We start from the raw sequence: 17,048 nt of genomic DNA, 5'->3' as shown, positions 1-17,048 counted from the left end.
AATTTAACAATATTTATTAAAATGTGGTATATACATGGAGCAAGTCGCCAAGGTGAATGTTATTAGTATGTTCTGAAAGTGTGTATTAATAAAAATAAAACATGAATTTAAAAACACAAAATAATTATAGTAAAAGACATATTTCCATTAATCCTTCTCACTTTGAAGGGTTATCTCACACTTCTTGTCACTTCTGAAGCAGTTCTGGAAATATTCTCTGATGACTGCATATGGTGTGGTCTTACATACAATGAGTGAATGCTTTTGCGAGTGTCCTCCAGCAAGGGGGCTTGTACAAACACTACCCTGTATCCCCATGCATCTTATTCACTGATTGTGTTTCTTCCTTGGAGTCAGGATGATGCTGATAGCTTTACATGTTGAACCCATTCAGGTCACTGAGGTAGCCACAACACAAGTAAAGACATTTTACTAAAAAGCACTTCCAGGAGAACTGCTTCAGAAAGCAGGAAGAAGGAAGGGCTTTTTGTTTTTAATTTCTTTGTGTTTGAAGTGATGGGGGACTATTTTGATGGAGATTAATGTCTCTGTGTCTCATTGTGACATACCTTGTACAATTTAAACAGTTACCCTATGTTTCCACCATACCTTTGGGATTGATTTTCATAAATCATCATATCCTATTTTAAACTAACACCTGCTAAAATTTACCAAGGCATTAAAAGGTGATAACAAAAATTATTTGTACAGAATAAGATCAGGAAAGCTTTTCTCTCAGTGTAGAATAGTAGGTTAGGAGAGCAAACTCTGGAGCCAGGGCCCTGGTCTGAGAATCCAGGCTTGCCACTCGATTAGAGGTGACAGTGCACATGTATTTCTGTGTGACATCCTCATCTATTAATTGTATGGCACTCTTGTGAGTATAGTGAGCATTAAGTGAGTTGAAGCAATATTTTCAAGACATATTTTGGCCTGATAAACAATTTGTATATGTTAGTTTTTATGTACAATAGTTGAAATTATCAGAATTCTACAAGCTACCCTGTATCTGCCCACCTGCCAGTGTTTTTCTATATGCTCTTATTTCTTTCCCTCAAGTGTCTGAGCACGGACTGTTTGTTCTCTAGCTCAGATCAGTTCCTTTGGCTGCATACCACATCTCCCCTCTTATTTAAGGAGGTGTATCACTCCAACACTTTTTTCCCTTTCCTTCTATAGTATCAACATTTCCTTTTCTAAAATAGGGATATTCATCAGCAGCAAACATGCTATTATTGCCTTATCTTTAAAAGAAAAAAAAAATCTGTCTTTTTTGCAAACTCCCCAAAGGACTTGTCCACAGTTGGTGCCATCTATTCCTGTTTTTGGTCTTCCTGTAACACAATCCACTGAAGTTTTTATCCCTACCCACCTCATAATGTCAGTATCACCAGACACTTCCACAATGGTAAGGCCAAAATCATCCCTCAGTTTCAGTTTAGTTGATACATCCAATTCTCCTTTTAGGGTATAATTTCCTTGTTATTCTTCCCATCTCACTGGCTGTTCCTTACTCACACTGTTGTTGGCTCTACCCCACTTTATGCCCTATTTACACTGAGATGCCCACAGGAATAATTCACAGGTTATACATCTTTGCATGCATTCAAACCCTTGTTGAAATTATTCACTCTCCTGGCTTTAAGTATCATCTACTTGATAACAATTCTCAAATCAGTATCTTAATCCTGAAATTGTCTATGGATTTCTAGGCTCTTACATCTAACTGCATACTTCATATCTGCATGTCAAATTCAACATATTCCAAAAAGAATTGATGTTTCTCTTCTCACAACCTTCTCCTCCTGGAGTCTTCGTCAAGTAGTGCAGAGCTACCTCACTTGGTCTTGCTAAAAGCCCCTGAGTTTTTCTTAACTCATTTTCTCTCAGTCTCCCATCAAAGCCATCTGAACACTTCATAGGAAACACCCTGGAACCGACTTTCCTGCTTTGTGTATGTAAATACATAAGATTTCTAACTGGTCTATGCATGGTTTTGTCCTCTTCATCGAGAGTCTAATCTCAACACAGAAACCTAGGTGTCAGTATTACACTTGAGGTTGATCGTTTGCTCTCCAAATGCTCTCCATTTTTCTTAGAGTAAAAGTCAAAGGCATTACAAAGACTCTCTATAATCTTTTCCCTAAGTCACCTCTTCACCATTATTGCTTTTCTCCTTCCTTCATCTTCTTTGTTGGGAGTGAACTGGCTTCTTTACCATTTCCCGAATGTAGCAGGCACATGTACAAACCAGCTGTTTCATATTGCAGATCTCTCCTCCCCGACAGATAGCCATGAGGCTCACTTTACCACCTCCTGGTGTCTTTCCTCAAATGTCACCTTCCACATAAAACTTACATTCAGTGCTCCATTAAACTTTAACCCCTGACTTGTAACGTCGTTCCAAAACCCTCATATTTCTCCCATAGCACCTGCCACTACTGAAATACAGGTTTTTTTTTTTTTTTAAACCATGGAAATAATGCTTCTATTTTTGTTTTGTAATATCTTTGTTACAAAAATATAGGCTACAGCAAGTGTTTTGTCTGCTTTGTTCAGTGTTTCATGAATACTGTTTAAAATACTGCCTGGCAGACAGTAGGGGCACAAATGAAATATGTTTAATGACATTTAAACATGTGGCATCTTCTTTACCATGAGAAAGCTTTAGAAGTGGAATGCTTATTGCAATTTTTAGATGATCTTTAGTTTACTATAAAAGAAACAAGCTTAGAGAATTTCAATGATCTGCCAAAGGCCATGTAACTAACTATGTACTGAACGGTGGACTTGCCAAGTATTCTGCCTCTTAGTCCATATTGCTCTGTTACATTATAGTTAATTATGCAAGGTTGTTTTTGTTTGCTTGCTTGTTTGTTTTTTCATAGAAGCCTTCCCAGGGCATCCCCACTGAACTGTATGCCCAACTCTTTTAAAACAATTGTTCTCTTCTTTTCTCCCCCATCCTGCTCTCCCTCTTTTCTTCTTTTCTCCTTCCTCCTCCTCCTCCTTTTCCTGCCCCGCCCATTTCAATACTGGGGACTGAATCTAGAGCCTCATACATACTAGACAAACATTGTACTGCTAAATTACATCCATCAGCCTTCTTTTCTTTCTTTTTCTAATTTGATACAGGATCTTTCTAATTCACTATGTTTCCTGGTCTGGGCTTGAACATATGCTCCTGCTATTAATAGATAGCTAAGTTAGGTAGAGGTATTAGAGGCGGTCAGACAGGCTGGGGCCCTCGAGAAAGTCGGTGCAGAGGATGAGAACACATTACTACTGTGGCTGGAGACACAACTGTGAAAGGCCAGTCTCAAGATACAGACAGAATAACCATGCCTACATGCCTGCCCAAGGGAAAAGATCGGTGGTATCACCTGGTCCAATAAAGTCTAGTAGACATCAGTCACCTTGATGGATGACCAAGACTCCCAGACCCATTCCTCCCTAAAACAGTCTTTGTTCTTTCCATGTACACTTGTCACATGACCCCCTTCCCAAGTTGTACTTGTAACCTTACTGATTGATGATAGTTTTGACCCACATTGTTCCCTCCTGGTGATTTTGCTCCATGAAACCTCCTTTGAGAAGTGGGCTCAGTGGCAACTCCCTTTCAGATTCCCTCTGGCCTCTTAGGAGCTGTCTCCCTCAAGACATTTTCCTACTGTTAATCTCCGTTGTTCCTTCGAATTCATCCTTTGGTTTTGGGGAACATGAGCTTGGTGTAAATGACACCTTGTAGGTTGGGAGTTTCATTTATTTCCTCTGCATCATTGCCTCCGTGTCCCAGAGTGGTGCATTACAGACATACAACAGGGCACCTGGCTGAATTACACAATGTTTTAAGGGACACAACAGCAGTTTTCTGGTAAGACTGTCATTCCAAAATGTCATAATGTACACATGTTATTTGAATTCTAAATATATAATAAAATATAAGTGCTAGCTTTGATTATCTATTTAAAATTTTAACTCACAAATATACTTAAAATTTCTTTCAACAGTCCTATTATCTTTTTAAAGAACTAATCCATTGATGTTTCTTTTCAATTAAATTTTAAACATTCATGGACTACAAGAATATTAATATTTAAATCCTTTGAACAAAACAACATGCTCAATCTTTATTTTATAAAATAATACAAGCCATAATATATTGTAAAACCACTGAAATAACAATTCAGTGTTAAAGTTAAGTTTCTGAAGATATTAGTATCATTTTGTATGTATGCAAAAATGTGTGTTAAGGAGTATTGGTTAACAATCTCAGGACAAATAGTTTAAGCATTTCTGGTGTTAGCAGCTGTGAAGCAAAGTGAGTAGGTCTTTATTCCACAATACTATGCCCCTGTTATTTGCCAAGAATTATATTACATTATGTAGATTCAAGAACAAATCATACAAATTTGGTATATTTTCTCGGAAATCAAAGTCTAGGGGTGGAAATAGGATTTAAAACAGACATTCAGAGTTTTCAGAGAAAGGACTTATAAGCTAATCTCATTTGGCCTGTAAATATATTTGATGTGGCCTTCATGATGTTTTAATATTTTTAATCTTTAAAAATAAAGATTTTTATGTAAAAATGTATATTTATTTGAAAAATCACCACAGATGATAACTATAGGTTTATTCATCCATGGAAATGAAGAGCTGGTGACGGAGTGGTGGCCTCTTTTTAAGGGATAAAACTGCCTTTAGTTTTCTCTAGTTTCCATCTACTTCTCACTTACACGATGCCTGTGAGCATTTGTGCTTGTAAGCCCTGCAAAGAGTGACTACTCATCTGGCAGAATCTACTAAACAATAAAGACAGAGGGTCCTATTCAAGAACCAGCAAACAAACTTTTTTCTTTCTTCCTAAGTGTCTTGGGTGACCTGTTAAGGTAGTCAGGAGTCTCAACTTGCTTTTTCTTGTTCTATTTTCCTGGGAATGGGGAAAGATGCCTACCAGCCTCAAAAGGTCTCAGTCTGACCCAAATTTCCAATACAGACACTGAGTCTCCTTGGCAAGGGGCAGCCAGAAGCTCTTGACTGGAATGAGGAGGGGGAGGCTGGACAACACTGGAGGCCTCAGAGAGAGGGGGTTCCAAGCTATGTCTGAGAAAAATTTCTAATTCATGGTCACAAGCACCACTGTCCTATCAGACTTCCCTGATGAAATCTCAATACAAGAATAAAATTACTAGGAATTTCAAGATGGTAACTTAGAGAATGACTCCCAGAGTACAGGTCTCTTCTGAGTGGTTTCATAAAGGCAGCTCAAGGGATGTGCTAGCAAATGTGAAATCTGAGTCGTGGAAAGTGGAGAAGGCCTAGCAATGAAAAATCTTATCAGTGATTTTCCAGAGTTTTCTAGAGTGCTGTAGAGCTCACTGTGTCTGAGCATGAAGGATGTGAGGAGAAAGTTAGCAGATGTCAAGGCATCATGAGAAGCAGGTAGGGGTAAAAGAATTTAAGGGCTTATGAAATAAAGAAAAAAATGTAACAAGCAAACGAATCATTATACATCACTATTTGACAAAAAATTACAACACCAAGGGGAAACATAAAGGCAAACCAATCCATATGCAATACTGTACTTACCATTTAAAGCATTTCTTTCTCTTGCAAATATTCTAACAGCCTCAGATTCTTTCTGCTATTCAATCAGGAAAGACTCTACCTGGATTGGAATACTTGTTCAGAAGCCTACCAGGTCTGTGATTTTTGACAAATTATTTAAGTCTCATCTATAAGATGGGGATAAAAACAGAACTCCCCCACAGCTTGTCAGGAGAGGGAGATGAAGGAGGTAGAGGCTTGGCAAATGACTGTCATACACATGTTGAGTATGAGCTGTGAATCTGATTATTACTACTCTCCTGATACTTTGCTTGATATTCAAACTGCAAATGATTTATTTATCCTCTCATATTCCTATGCTTCAGCTGAGGACAATCCACATGCTCTCAAGTTCTTTATTAGGGATTTTGTCCACAGTTTCCTATTCTTTCTCTTTATATTTTATCCAGTTTAACCTATGATGCCATGCATATGACTCCTTCCTTTGCTAAATCCTTTATTTTGTAAATGGTACTTTTGAAGACATCCAACTTGTATTTTTTTCAAATACAACATTGCTCCCTCAGCAAACTGCAAGAACCTGGCTCTAGTTGATTAAATTTCTGGACAGTGCCATGTACAGGGTGGATGTTAAATATCTGCCTACTGAATGAATGGATGAATCTTCCTCTTCTCTTCAAAGCAAAACAAATATAGCGCATCTCTTCTATGAGGCTTGATGCCTGAATTATATACATGGGCATGAATTTATTAAACTATCATTTATTCCAAGTGTGTTAGGTAGATATCTAAGCTAGTTAATGAAAGACAAAATATGGAACAGAGGAGTGATTTGCTTAAATCTTGATGTGTTACATTCTGAAATTGGAATGCATTTTATTGATTTATGATTGATTTTTCATATTAGCAAACTGTCGATAAAGTGTCTGTAGACTGCTGACAGCTCTCTGATAGCTTCCAGAGAAATGTTTTAACTGGAGGTGGCTAAGGTAAAAGATGTGGTAAGCAGAGTGAATTCTCAGATCCCAGGGGGAAAAGTGGAATTCACTTTACAAGTTAAAAGGGAATTATGAAGCAGGAAGGGACATGAGTACCAAGGAGCTTGAAAGGAATTCTAAGCAGTGATAAGTGAACTAATTCTGTGATCTGCATAGATATATATATTTACCTCCTTTGAAAGAGCAAGCAGTGATGACTTCAAGCCGGCATGGGATCATTAATGAAAATTATGTCAGGGGAAGTTCATCGCTTTTCTGACAGGGCTCACAGATGAGAAGATATGGAAAAAGAATTCAGTGGCACATAGTATTTGGTCTTTCACAAGGCATATAATGAAACATTTGTGAAAGATGGAGAAACTCAGACTACATGATAGCATCAATGGCTGGATATATAGCTGGTGAACACACATCCCCGAAGGGCAGGGATTAACAAGTGTGTCTGAATGCATGCAGTTCTTTTTAGTGTTGTGCCTCAAGGATCTGTAGTTAGCTGTGTTTTCTCATCGTTTTCATTTATTACTTCTATGAATGAACAGGAAATGTGTATAAAATGTGAATAAAATATGCTTGAGTGGGACAGGCAATATGATGGATGAAAGAAACAAGTATTTATTAGAATGTACTCAAGTGTCCTACACTGGAGTCATGAGCTGAGCCATCCATTTCTTCAGGAGACTTGAGATAGGCTGTCTTAATCTCAGTGTGCTACTAATATTTCACAATGTCCAGCATGCAGTACTGCTTAAATGTTGCTTGAATCTTGAGTATGAAGGATAAGTCAAACTTAGCGAGGTTTATGAGTAGCAATAGAATTACTAGGAAAATATGGCATTCCATAGAACTTAGATATGATTGGTATCAATAGCATCTAAAAGCAGGGAGCTGGACCTCCTGTGTTGCTCTTTAGTTATCATAAAGCATCTGCATCCTGCTCGTTCCTGAGAACTGACTGCCTAGATTAACAAGGGGAGTTTCAGAGAAAAGCCACCATTGGATGTGTTTGAGGGTAATCCTTTGCAAAATTCCCCCAAAGACGATGATTTTAGGAGGCCATGATGGTTGCTTTCATATATAATTTAGGCTTAATGTGGTAAAAGGAAAGTAAGTTTGGTCCGTTTATCACAAAGGATTATGTTTGGGCCAGGGGGTAAAATTAAAGAAAATATTTTTGGATCAATGTCGGGAGTGTGTTGCATTACAAATTAAAAAATGTTTTCATGTAACTGGCTAGGTGAAAATTGGCAGGGCTATTACAGGTAAGCTTCTTAACATCATTTAGGAGGTTTATGTAATCTTTAAAATTGCATCAAAATCTAAATTTTTAAAATGCTCTGATTTAATCTTTGAATCTTCAATTTATTATGAAATTAAAGGCGTGAGGTGCCAAACACAGTAGATGCCTACAAAAGTGGTTTACATGTGCTGAAAATAAAAAAGCAATCTGTGTTCATTAAACATACACACATATGTGCTGCGCATGTTTGGAACTGTTGCTGTATTATTTATGTTCAGACAGTGTTACTTCATTTGGCACTATGTGTATTTACCCCTAAAAGAAATTAATACAACAGCAAAAGATATAAAACCTTGGTTTTAAAACAAGCAAAAATCCTTTAAAAATGCAAATCAAATATAGTATTATTAAATTAACATACAATAAAAAGAAAAATATATAATGTGATAAAAAGAAATGGCTGCAGGATATAGAGAAATAAAAGAAAATGGATAAACAAAGTGACAATTCAAAACACTACCTGTGTTAGCATGCTACATAAACACCATCAAAATAAACACAAATTATAGGTGAAAAGTAAATGTAAAAGAGAGGCATGAAAAAAGACAAATCAGTTCAAATTTAATTTATCCTATGAGATTTACAAATACAGCCTAATGTAAAGGACAGTGATCAAAATCACATAGAACAGAATAAAATTTCCAGACATTGTTTAACAATATTTCCAGAAGTTAATTTATCAAGAAAAAGTAAGTGATGCAAAGTGAAAGGATTAAATAACACAGGATGTTGCAAAAATGTCTACTCGTATCTATCAATCATACACCCTAGAAAGTAGTAGGGAACTCCAGTCACTCACTCAGTAAATTCATGAATTCACTGTAAAAAATGAAAAAAAAAAAAAAAAAAAAAAAAAAAAACCTGCTGCTTTTCTACCACAGTTAGTTTGGTGGCAACCAATAATAATTTGTTGAAGAAATATATTATTATAAGAGTGTCAAACTTCAAGAAGAGAAGAAATTACATTATTATATCTTTCATTATTATTTACATTATTATATTTTAGCAAGACGGAATTGGCAATACCTATGGCTGGGAAGATTGCAATTAGAAGAGTGATTGTAGATACTGGTAGTTATAATACTTACTGTTACAAAAACCATCAAAATGCTTCTAGTGGCCCAGATCTTGACTTCTAAATACTGTTTTCCAGTAAGAGCAACCAGGGTTCCTTAGAAATTAGTTGAATGTATGGTTGATGTAGCAAAGATACAAGACAGGTCTTAAAGATTTTGTGCCAAATATTAAGGGGAAAAAGTATGAAACTATCAAATAGTAAGACCAAAGGTAAAGGAGTAAATACCTAGACAAGTATACTGAAACTAAGAACTCTTGCTGGCTAGATCTGAAACATTTTGAGTTCAAAACTGTAATAATACTAGATTGCAAATCAAAGAATAAAATCAGTATTCATGAGCCCACATTGATATAAACAAATCATTAAATATATAAAAGGACCAACTTGCTTCCAAAATAATTTCACTTCTTACAATCTAACTTAAGGAGATCTAAAATGTGGTTGAAGATTTAGACCTTCAAAGATGTATATATTGATTATAGCCTTATTTAACAATGAAATATTTAAAATGATGGCTTCTCTTTAGTTTGCAATCATTAGACCTGTGTTTCCTGAAAATGCTTATAAGTAAAAATTTAAATACAAGACATGAAAACATATTTCTTGTGTTTGTGTGTGTAAACACAAGAAATGTTCAAAAATGTTATGCTGATCAAAGTAAGATAAAAATTATGAATAATCCTATTTACTTTCCTTTACAAATTTTTTAATTATAACTTTTGCTAATAACATTTTAAAATACAAGTTATTTTGGACATTGAATATATATCAGATATGTTTATGAGAAATAGGTTGAGATATAGTAAAGGTAAATACATGATGCTGTTAATATATTCAATTGTCTTCTATCACTTCAAAACCCACTACACATTCCTTTATTATATTGTTGTATGTGACAAATGTCAGAGTAGAAGCTGGAAGTGTTTTTTTCCCATCTATTTAAGAGGAAAGCTATATATTAATGAATAATAAAAATATTTCTATGAACAAATTGATTGAATTCATCAGCCCCCTTCTATGCAACAGCAGCTTGAATATATTTAAATATATTTGAGCACAGATTAATCTATAAAACATTCATATTATGCATTTTCTTTTAGGTATCAACATCCTCCTCAAAACATACTCTATATTGCAAGTGTCTATTATGTCTTTCCATGCTTTACTATTGCAATTATTTAACAATATTTATGACTATTTTATGAAAATTATATTACTTAACACATTTACATGTGAGAAAATCAAAATTATAGTGTAATGTGCAGTAATCTTGGTCTGTCTAGCACCGTTTATTTCCTTGTGGATTATGTATGTTTAGCACCCTCTGTCTTGTTTTAGATTATGCCTTAGTCATATAAAAGTGAAGCCTCTACTGTTAGAAATGACTTATCTACCAGTTTTACTTCTTAGAATTCTTATTGTACAGATCTAAACATCCAACAAAACATAATATAGAGATAAAATATATAATTTCAAATCTTTTACCCTTTATTCTCTTCAGTGAGAAGCTGGGAAAGCCTCAAAGAAAAATCACAGCAATATGTGCACACTTTATCTTACTTCTGCTTAAAAATAGATCTTACAAATGTACAAATTGACAAAATAAGTTACTTCATTGTAGTTCTGTTTACTTACAACATTTTCCAGAGCACAGTGGTGTCTAGCTAATAGTTGATGAGCATATATATTCAATTAAAGAAAATTGAAGCATACTATTTCTTTTTGACATAGCTATAATATGGCTTCATTTTGATTCATGTAAAGTTGTGGAACTATACTAGATTAAAAATCTAATAAAGTTGATATTATTAAATAAGAAATTCGCTGTATACAGTGAGAACTATTAGCTGTGGATATAAGAACAGCGGTGTAAATTTTCCACTTTTATAAATTTACAATAGAGAAAGAGGGGTCTCTTACACTAAGACAGTTTTAGAAAGTTGTAGTTTACAAATAAGATTTATAAAGAGTTCCTTTATGAATCAAGTGAAGAAAGATGAATGTCTTACATAATTAAAGTCCTGATGAAAACATGGGTACTGGAAAATTAGGAGAACAAATTAGAGATTCATAAATTTAATTTTGTAAACATCTATGGTTTTTTATGCCTCATTTTCTTAAAGTAAAAAACAGACTTCAAAATAAGTAGGTATAGAACTATGGTTTAATCTCTCCAAACACAATATATTTCCCTAAAAGGTTATGTGAACGCTCATAGCAGTTCCTATTATATAAAGAGAAGCAAAATTGGTTCTGTGTAAATAAAAGCTATTTATGCTGACACACGTACAAATAAACTTGTATCACTTATGTTACCCAACCTGTCCATAAGACATATATTTGAGATGCCCATCCGTGTATTCTTTTCTCCAAGCACATACCTTCCTGCACAGGTGTGCCTGTCTGTATGTACATGTATCCATGAAAACCTAGCGTTACAATGTGCTTTTGGAATAACGCACAAATGATCTTCAAAATCAAAGTCATTTATATGGTTTGGGGATAGTTCAGAAAAAAATACTTCTCAGAATAGATCAAAGAGTATTCTGCAGTGTTGTATTCTGTTTAGGAGCCATGAGCGATATTGTACTCTAATAGATGTCAAGATTTCAAAGAGTTAAGAGCAGACGCTTGTTTGTCTTTCTAATACAAATTTGGGAGGATGTGTAAAAGTAAATTAAACTCTGTCAGACCCTTTAAAAGAAAAATTGCTGTTCTTCTTTCAAGGAGGTTTCTATGTGGTAAAAGAAAAAAAAAATGAGCATTGCAAGCAGTTCTGGAAACACAACTGAGATGCAGCCTGATAAATAGCTTTCTGTCAGTCAAACCAGAGCACGGAAAAGCCTGCGATCAGCACTTTCATTAAAAGCACTACTGACTCCTCTTTTTCTCTCATTTTATCTGACTTTCTCATTTTGTTTACTCAGTCAATGATTGGGGAAAAAATGATTCCTTACCCCTTGGGTGAGATGTAATGGAGTCTGCTCGCGAAGGGTCCTTCTCTCCATCTTTGTCGCAGCTGCTGCCTTCGCTGCCACTGTCCCTCTCAATCAGTTTATCAACCATAGCAATAACGCAGTTCAGGCTCTTCCCCACATTGGCCCACACCCTATCCTGAAAAGAACATAAGTATCACTACACGTAGCAAAGCAAAGACAAAATTGGATGAATCCAGTTTAGAGAAGCAATCAGAAGAACAATCACTAGCATGAAGATTGAGCAGCTAGCTCTAATACTCCCATTAACTTGGTAAGATGATGCATAAACAAGGGATCTGTTTTCACTTGATCAAGCTGAAGTGAAGTTTTATCAATCCTTTTAGGTAGTCCACTAATGATGCTCTGTCATAAAAAGATGATAAACTCCTGCACATAATTATTTCATTATGGAGCAGAAATTTTGACATTTGAAAGTAGCACTATACCTGTTTTATTTACCAAGACTTAGTAAGAAAGCAAAGATAAGAATGTTTTGAAAGAATAGACACCAGTTGCATTAGACATTCTTTTTGTATCATGGCCAAAAAGCATAGCATAAAATTTATTGCTCTACTCATTTTGAAAAACATAGATCAGTAGCATTAAGAACAGTCACAACCATCACCACCAGTACACCCATCACCACCATTCACTTCTAGAATGTTTTCCTCTGGTTAATCTACAATTCTGCAACCCCTTGCACATGGTTTCTCCATTCTTTCCTCTCCTAACACATAGCAACCATCATTCTTCCTTCTTTTTTTTTACTAGTACCAGGGATCGAACTCACGACCGCCTGCTTACAAGGCAGGTGCTTATGCCGCTAAGCTAAATCCCCAGCCCCCTCTTCCTTCTGTTTTGATGAATTTGGCTACCTTACATTCTAGAAATCCTTCTAGTGTGGTCTTCATACCATCTATAACAGAATGGCCTAGAGTAGTGGTGACAAACCTATGTTGTATCTGTTACTTGTTTTTCAATTAAGACAAAAGATATTAATGCATGAGTTTTTCCCCCTAAACGAAAACTTCATTATTCAGGCTTAATTGTAGTTTTGGCACTTTGCAATAAATAAGGGGGTTTTGGGTAGCAGTCTGGGCATCTCTAAAAGATTTGCCATCACTGACCTAGAGAATTAATATTCAGATACCTGGGTTCTACAAAGTCACTCAAAATCATCAGAGCGAATACATCAGAAATTGAATTTTTGTAATGGATGAATCTGTAAACAGAAAGAATCACATGTACAACAGTAGCAACACACATCTCTTGGACAGACAACACTGGGCTGTTCTTCACCAGGGTCTGTACACCCATGACCACAGTGTGCTCTCTCTTGCACAGCTCTGGGATCAGCTGTTTCTGGAGCTTCATATTCTTTTGCTATATCTTCTGTACTTCAGAAGCAAACACAGCTTCTGAGGCTGAGGAGTCAATGCAGTTGACCTTAATACAAATCACAAAGTGTCCTCTGTTACATAGAAAGGTGTGGGCATTCAAGGCCATGATCCAAGTTTGATCTGGCTGGGCATACTGGCAAAATGGCATCCACCATTGTGATGCACATGTGTTATTTGTACAGGTGTCAGGCATCCTCAGACACAAGAATAACGTTGGTCCTCTTGGACAAGTTGATAAGACCAAGGCCAGAGCAGTGAGAGAACTCGATTGCACAGATCATTCCATCCAGGCCTACAAGGTCAGATACACAGGAGACTCCACCCCCAGATAGAGCACCTTGGCCCCAGGTTTTGTCATCTCTCTCTGAAATGAAAACTATCTTCTTTCCATAACCTGACTCTCCAGGGTCAGGTTCTTGGTGACTGGTGTGCACCTTTCTTTCTTTGACAAATGAAGACACTCTTGTGCCAGTGAGGTTCCACCATCACATTCTTCCCTGACTGGTTTCTTCTTTTTCTCCATGGCCACAACCAAGGTTGTCACCAAACTGGAAGCTTCAGATTTGTGGAGTCAGGGACATCATAGACCTTACAAGCCACATAAATTAGTGCTCACCATAAATGCATACTTCAGCCCCCATGGAGGTGCTCTGGTGGCTGAGGGGGCTCTGGTGACTGTGGAGGTCATAGTAGCCATGGTGGAGGCTGAGTTGTGTTTGTTGGGTGTTACGAAGGTCAAGGTAACAAAGGCTGTAGAGGCTCTGACCAAGGAGGATAGGATATCTTCCAGTTAGAACCTGAAATTCTGATGAACTCTTCAGCTGCTTCTCACTTCATTTGGGGGTCATTTTGGGAAATTTATTTCCTAGGGAGAGGCTCATACTGAGGGACCTATTTGTCACTAATTTCCTCAGTTCTGATTAGTACTGCTTTTTAGCTTAGGGCAACACATTAGGCTGAATTCTTTTATTCATAAAATTTGCATTAATTTTTAAAAATATGACTCTTGGGTATGATTGTCTTGATGGAAGCCTATTATCTCTGAATTCTCTTCTCCTTCACCTTCCCATATAATTCAGATGAAGGCATGGACTACCGACCCCTCTCTCCAGACAGGAGAACCACGTATATTTGTGGTGTTTCTCTGAACATTGCCACAAAACAATCTTTCAGTGATTCTCCTCTGAAACAGAACTATTTCATGCACCCGGAGTATGACTTAGTATAAAGATAATAATTATATTACCACCTTTATAGTTTGTGTATTTTCTCCCAAATGTATGCTTTCAATCAAGCTAATTTTTGGTGGTTTATAAATAAGTAAACTAATTCTGGGGAGGAAATATCTAAGAAGAGAAATCTCTAGTTGAGTGTATAGTATTTAATGGTAGTGTTTTAAGATTAAGTTAGTTGAATAATACAAAACAAATATAGGTTTGCAGAAGTATAGAAGTGTATAGTTCAGCTGAAAAACAAGGTTTTACATAAAGTAGCCTCAACAAATTCAAACCTAGAAAATGTAACCTTGAGGTCTTTATGTGATATGCAATTTATGAGAATGGAAAAACCAACTCACATCTGGGAAAATGCAGCTGTCTTACCTATAATTTGGAATAATTTTCAGTCCTCCTACCTTCCTAGGCTGCACTAGTAACCAAATACTGTACTGGGATTTCTGTGAAAGCACTTGGGAAAATTATTATAATTTAGCACAATCATATCCATCCTAGACTAGAGTCAATCTTTGCTTCTTCACCTGTAATCTTAAGGGAAGGTATGATATTAATCACAGCTAATCACACCAATTTTTTCCTAAAGACAAATCTTTCCCCCAAAGAATTGTAAGCCTTTCCCCTGTAGGAGAAACTAAGATGCCAGTGACTTCTGTACATTTCACCATTTTCTGCCCGTTGCTTAAGAGATTGACGAGAAAGCACTTCTGAGCCACAGCCAGGAGAGCTCAGGAGGGCTTACCAGTCCAGGAAGGATTCTGAGGCATGCGAGGAAACAATCTGAAAGGCTAAGCATTGCTCGCCTTGTGAGAAATACAAAAGTATTTAAAAGATAATTTGATATCCATGCATACATTGTTCTTCCTTTACAGATACCGCAGGACAGTGGTGGTGGACATATGCCATGTATGTTATTGTGTTTTTCTATGAAGATGAAAGAAGTCAATGCAGAGAAGATTTTCTAAACCAAAACTTCTGTACTAAGGTTTAACCCCCGTGTTGGCACTTTGTGATAAATAAGTGGGTTCTGGGTGGCAGTTTGGCACTTGGTATCTAGAAGGTGTTCCTGTCATAGGATGTAGAGAGATTTTTATTGTGCTAAGCAACACAGTAAAGCACATTTACTGATCAAGATCAGCTATTTGGTAAAGGTTACAAGATAAACTGTAGAAAAATATATAGTCGTGATGCTTAGAGGACACAGAATCTGGAAGAATGTTTTCTGGGAGTGAGAAATGAGCAGCTATTTCATGCAATTCTTATATACAGTTTGCATAAACAAAGGAATGCTCTGTGATGTACCACAATACTATTCTGTACAGACCTACTCAATTCCTTTTCTTTTAGAGAGGAGGCCTGCCCAGCTGAAGGTGAGAGAACACTGTGTCTTGCTAGTGCTTCCTTCTAAGTTGCTGATTGGTGTCTCTGTCTCTAACACAACATTTTAACTACTTAAGAGTTCTTGCCTCACAACATAGCACCAGCTCGGACTCTCAGTTACTTTCACTGGAAGAAAGGAAGGAAAGAAGGCAGGAAAGTGGGAGAAATATGGGAAGGAGGAACACTGGATGACTCTAACTCAGAAAGAGTCTGTATTCATCTGACAAATCCATATTGGCTCCTTTTATATTTAAAACTATTGAAAAGGTTAATATTTTTCACTTAGTTTTCAGAGCAAAGAAGACACTTAAGGTAATATATGCATAAAGACACTCAGCATTAAAAGGACAGAAATGAAATACATCCTGTTTGACTTCAAAGCCTTGGTTCTTCTACTCAGTTTCTATGAAACTGAGGTACACTGTACCCCATGCTACATGGAGGGAGTCAGGAAGGGTCAGACAAAGCAAATGTCATCTCACAGAAGTATGATTGGGTCTTCATTATCCAAGATCTGAAATGATCACAGCAGATCCTGAGAGGACACGAAGGTTGTACTTAAGTCTGGCATCAATAGTGCCAGAGGAGCAAGGATGCAACAGTCACTGGACTCGGGCTTCTTCACTTTGGGTCAAAGAAGCAAAGTGAGCACAGGTAAAGATGCAAGTCTCCAGATAAATTCATGACACAGCAAAGGGAAAAAGGATGAAAAAGAGTAACTCAATTACCAACATGATGAAATATAATTACTTTGAAACTATAATGTTAAAGATGGATGGTATAGAATTCTCAGTGGGGAACCATGCATATCTGAGTTCTTTCCAATCTGTTTAGCTCTCCTGCTCCCCCAGCAAGGGCTAAAAACTACCACCACTTATCAGAGAGACAGGGGTGAGCCTTTCACCAGAAATGGCACCCATTATCCTTTGGACCTCTTGCTACACAAAACAAAGGGAAGTTGGAGGTTACAATCAAACCTGTATGAAATAGATTCTTAATTTTAATGGGTTCCTTTATTGGAGGTGAAGTGGTTGATTGGTGAGGACACAAAGTGAGTGGGGAACAGCATCAATTTTTATCCCGCTGTTACTTACATGATGCTGATCTACACCTT

General features: G+C 36.6%; 1 protein-coding gene across 7 annotated transcripts in view; it reads right to left on the bottom strand.

Annotated features, from left to right (window-relative positions):
- The window catches only part of Inpp4b (inositol polyphosphate-4-phosphatase type II B), a 765,962-nt gene that overhangs the window by 141,706 nt on the left and 607,208 nt on the right, over positions 1 to 17,048 (bottom strand). For all 7 annotated transcript variants that reach the window (XM_063260829.1, XM_063260831.1, XM_063260834.1 and 4 more), the window contains one exon: positions 11,902 to 12,058. In XM_063260829.1, coding sequence (XP_063116899.1) covers positions 11,902 to 12,058 — 157 coding nt within the window. The remainder of the gene's footprint in view (positions 1 to 11,901; positions 12,059 to 17,048) is intronic.

The sequence above is a fragment of the Cavia porcellus genome, unplaced genomic scaffold (genome assembly GCF_034190915.1).
Source record: "Cavia porcellus strain 051 isolate PalLab524CR breed Dunkin Hartley unplaced genomic scaffold, mCavPor4.1 scaffold_14, whole genome shotgun sequence".
In the NCBI taxonomy this organism is placed as follows: domain Eukaryota; kingdom Metazoa; phylum Chordata; class Mammalia; order Rodentia; family Caviidae; genus Cavia; species Cavia porcellus.
The sequence above is the reverse complement of the archived record's forward strand: the minus strand, read 5'-3'. Positions and strand labels throughout refer to the sequence as shown.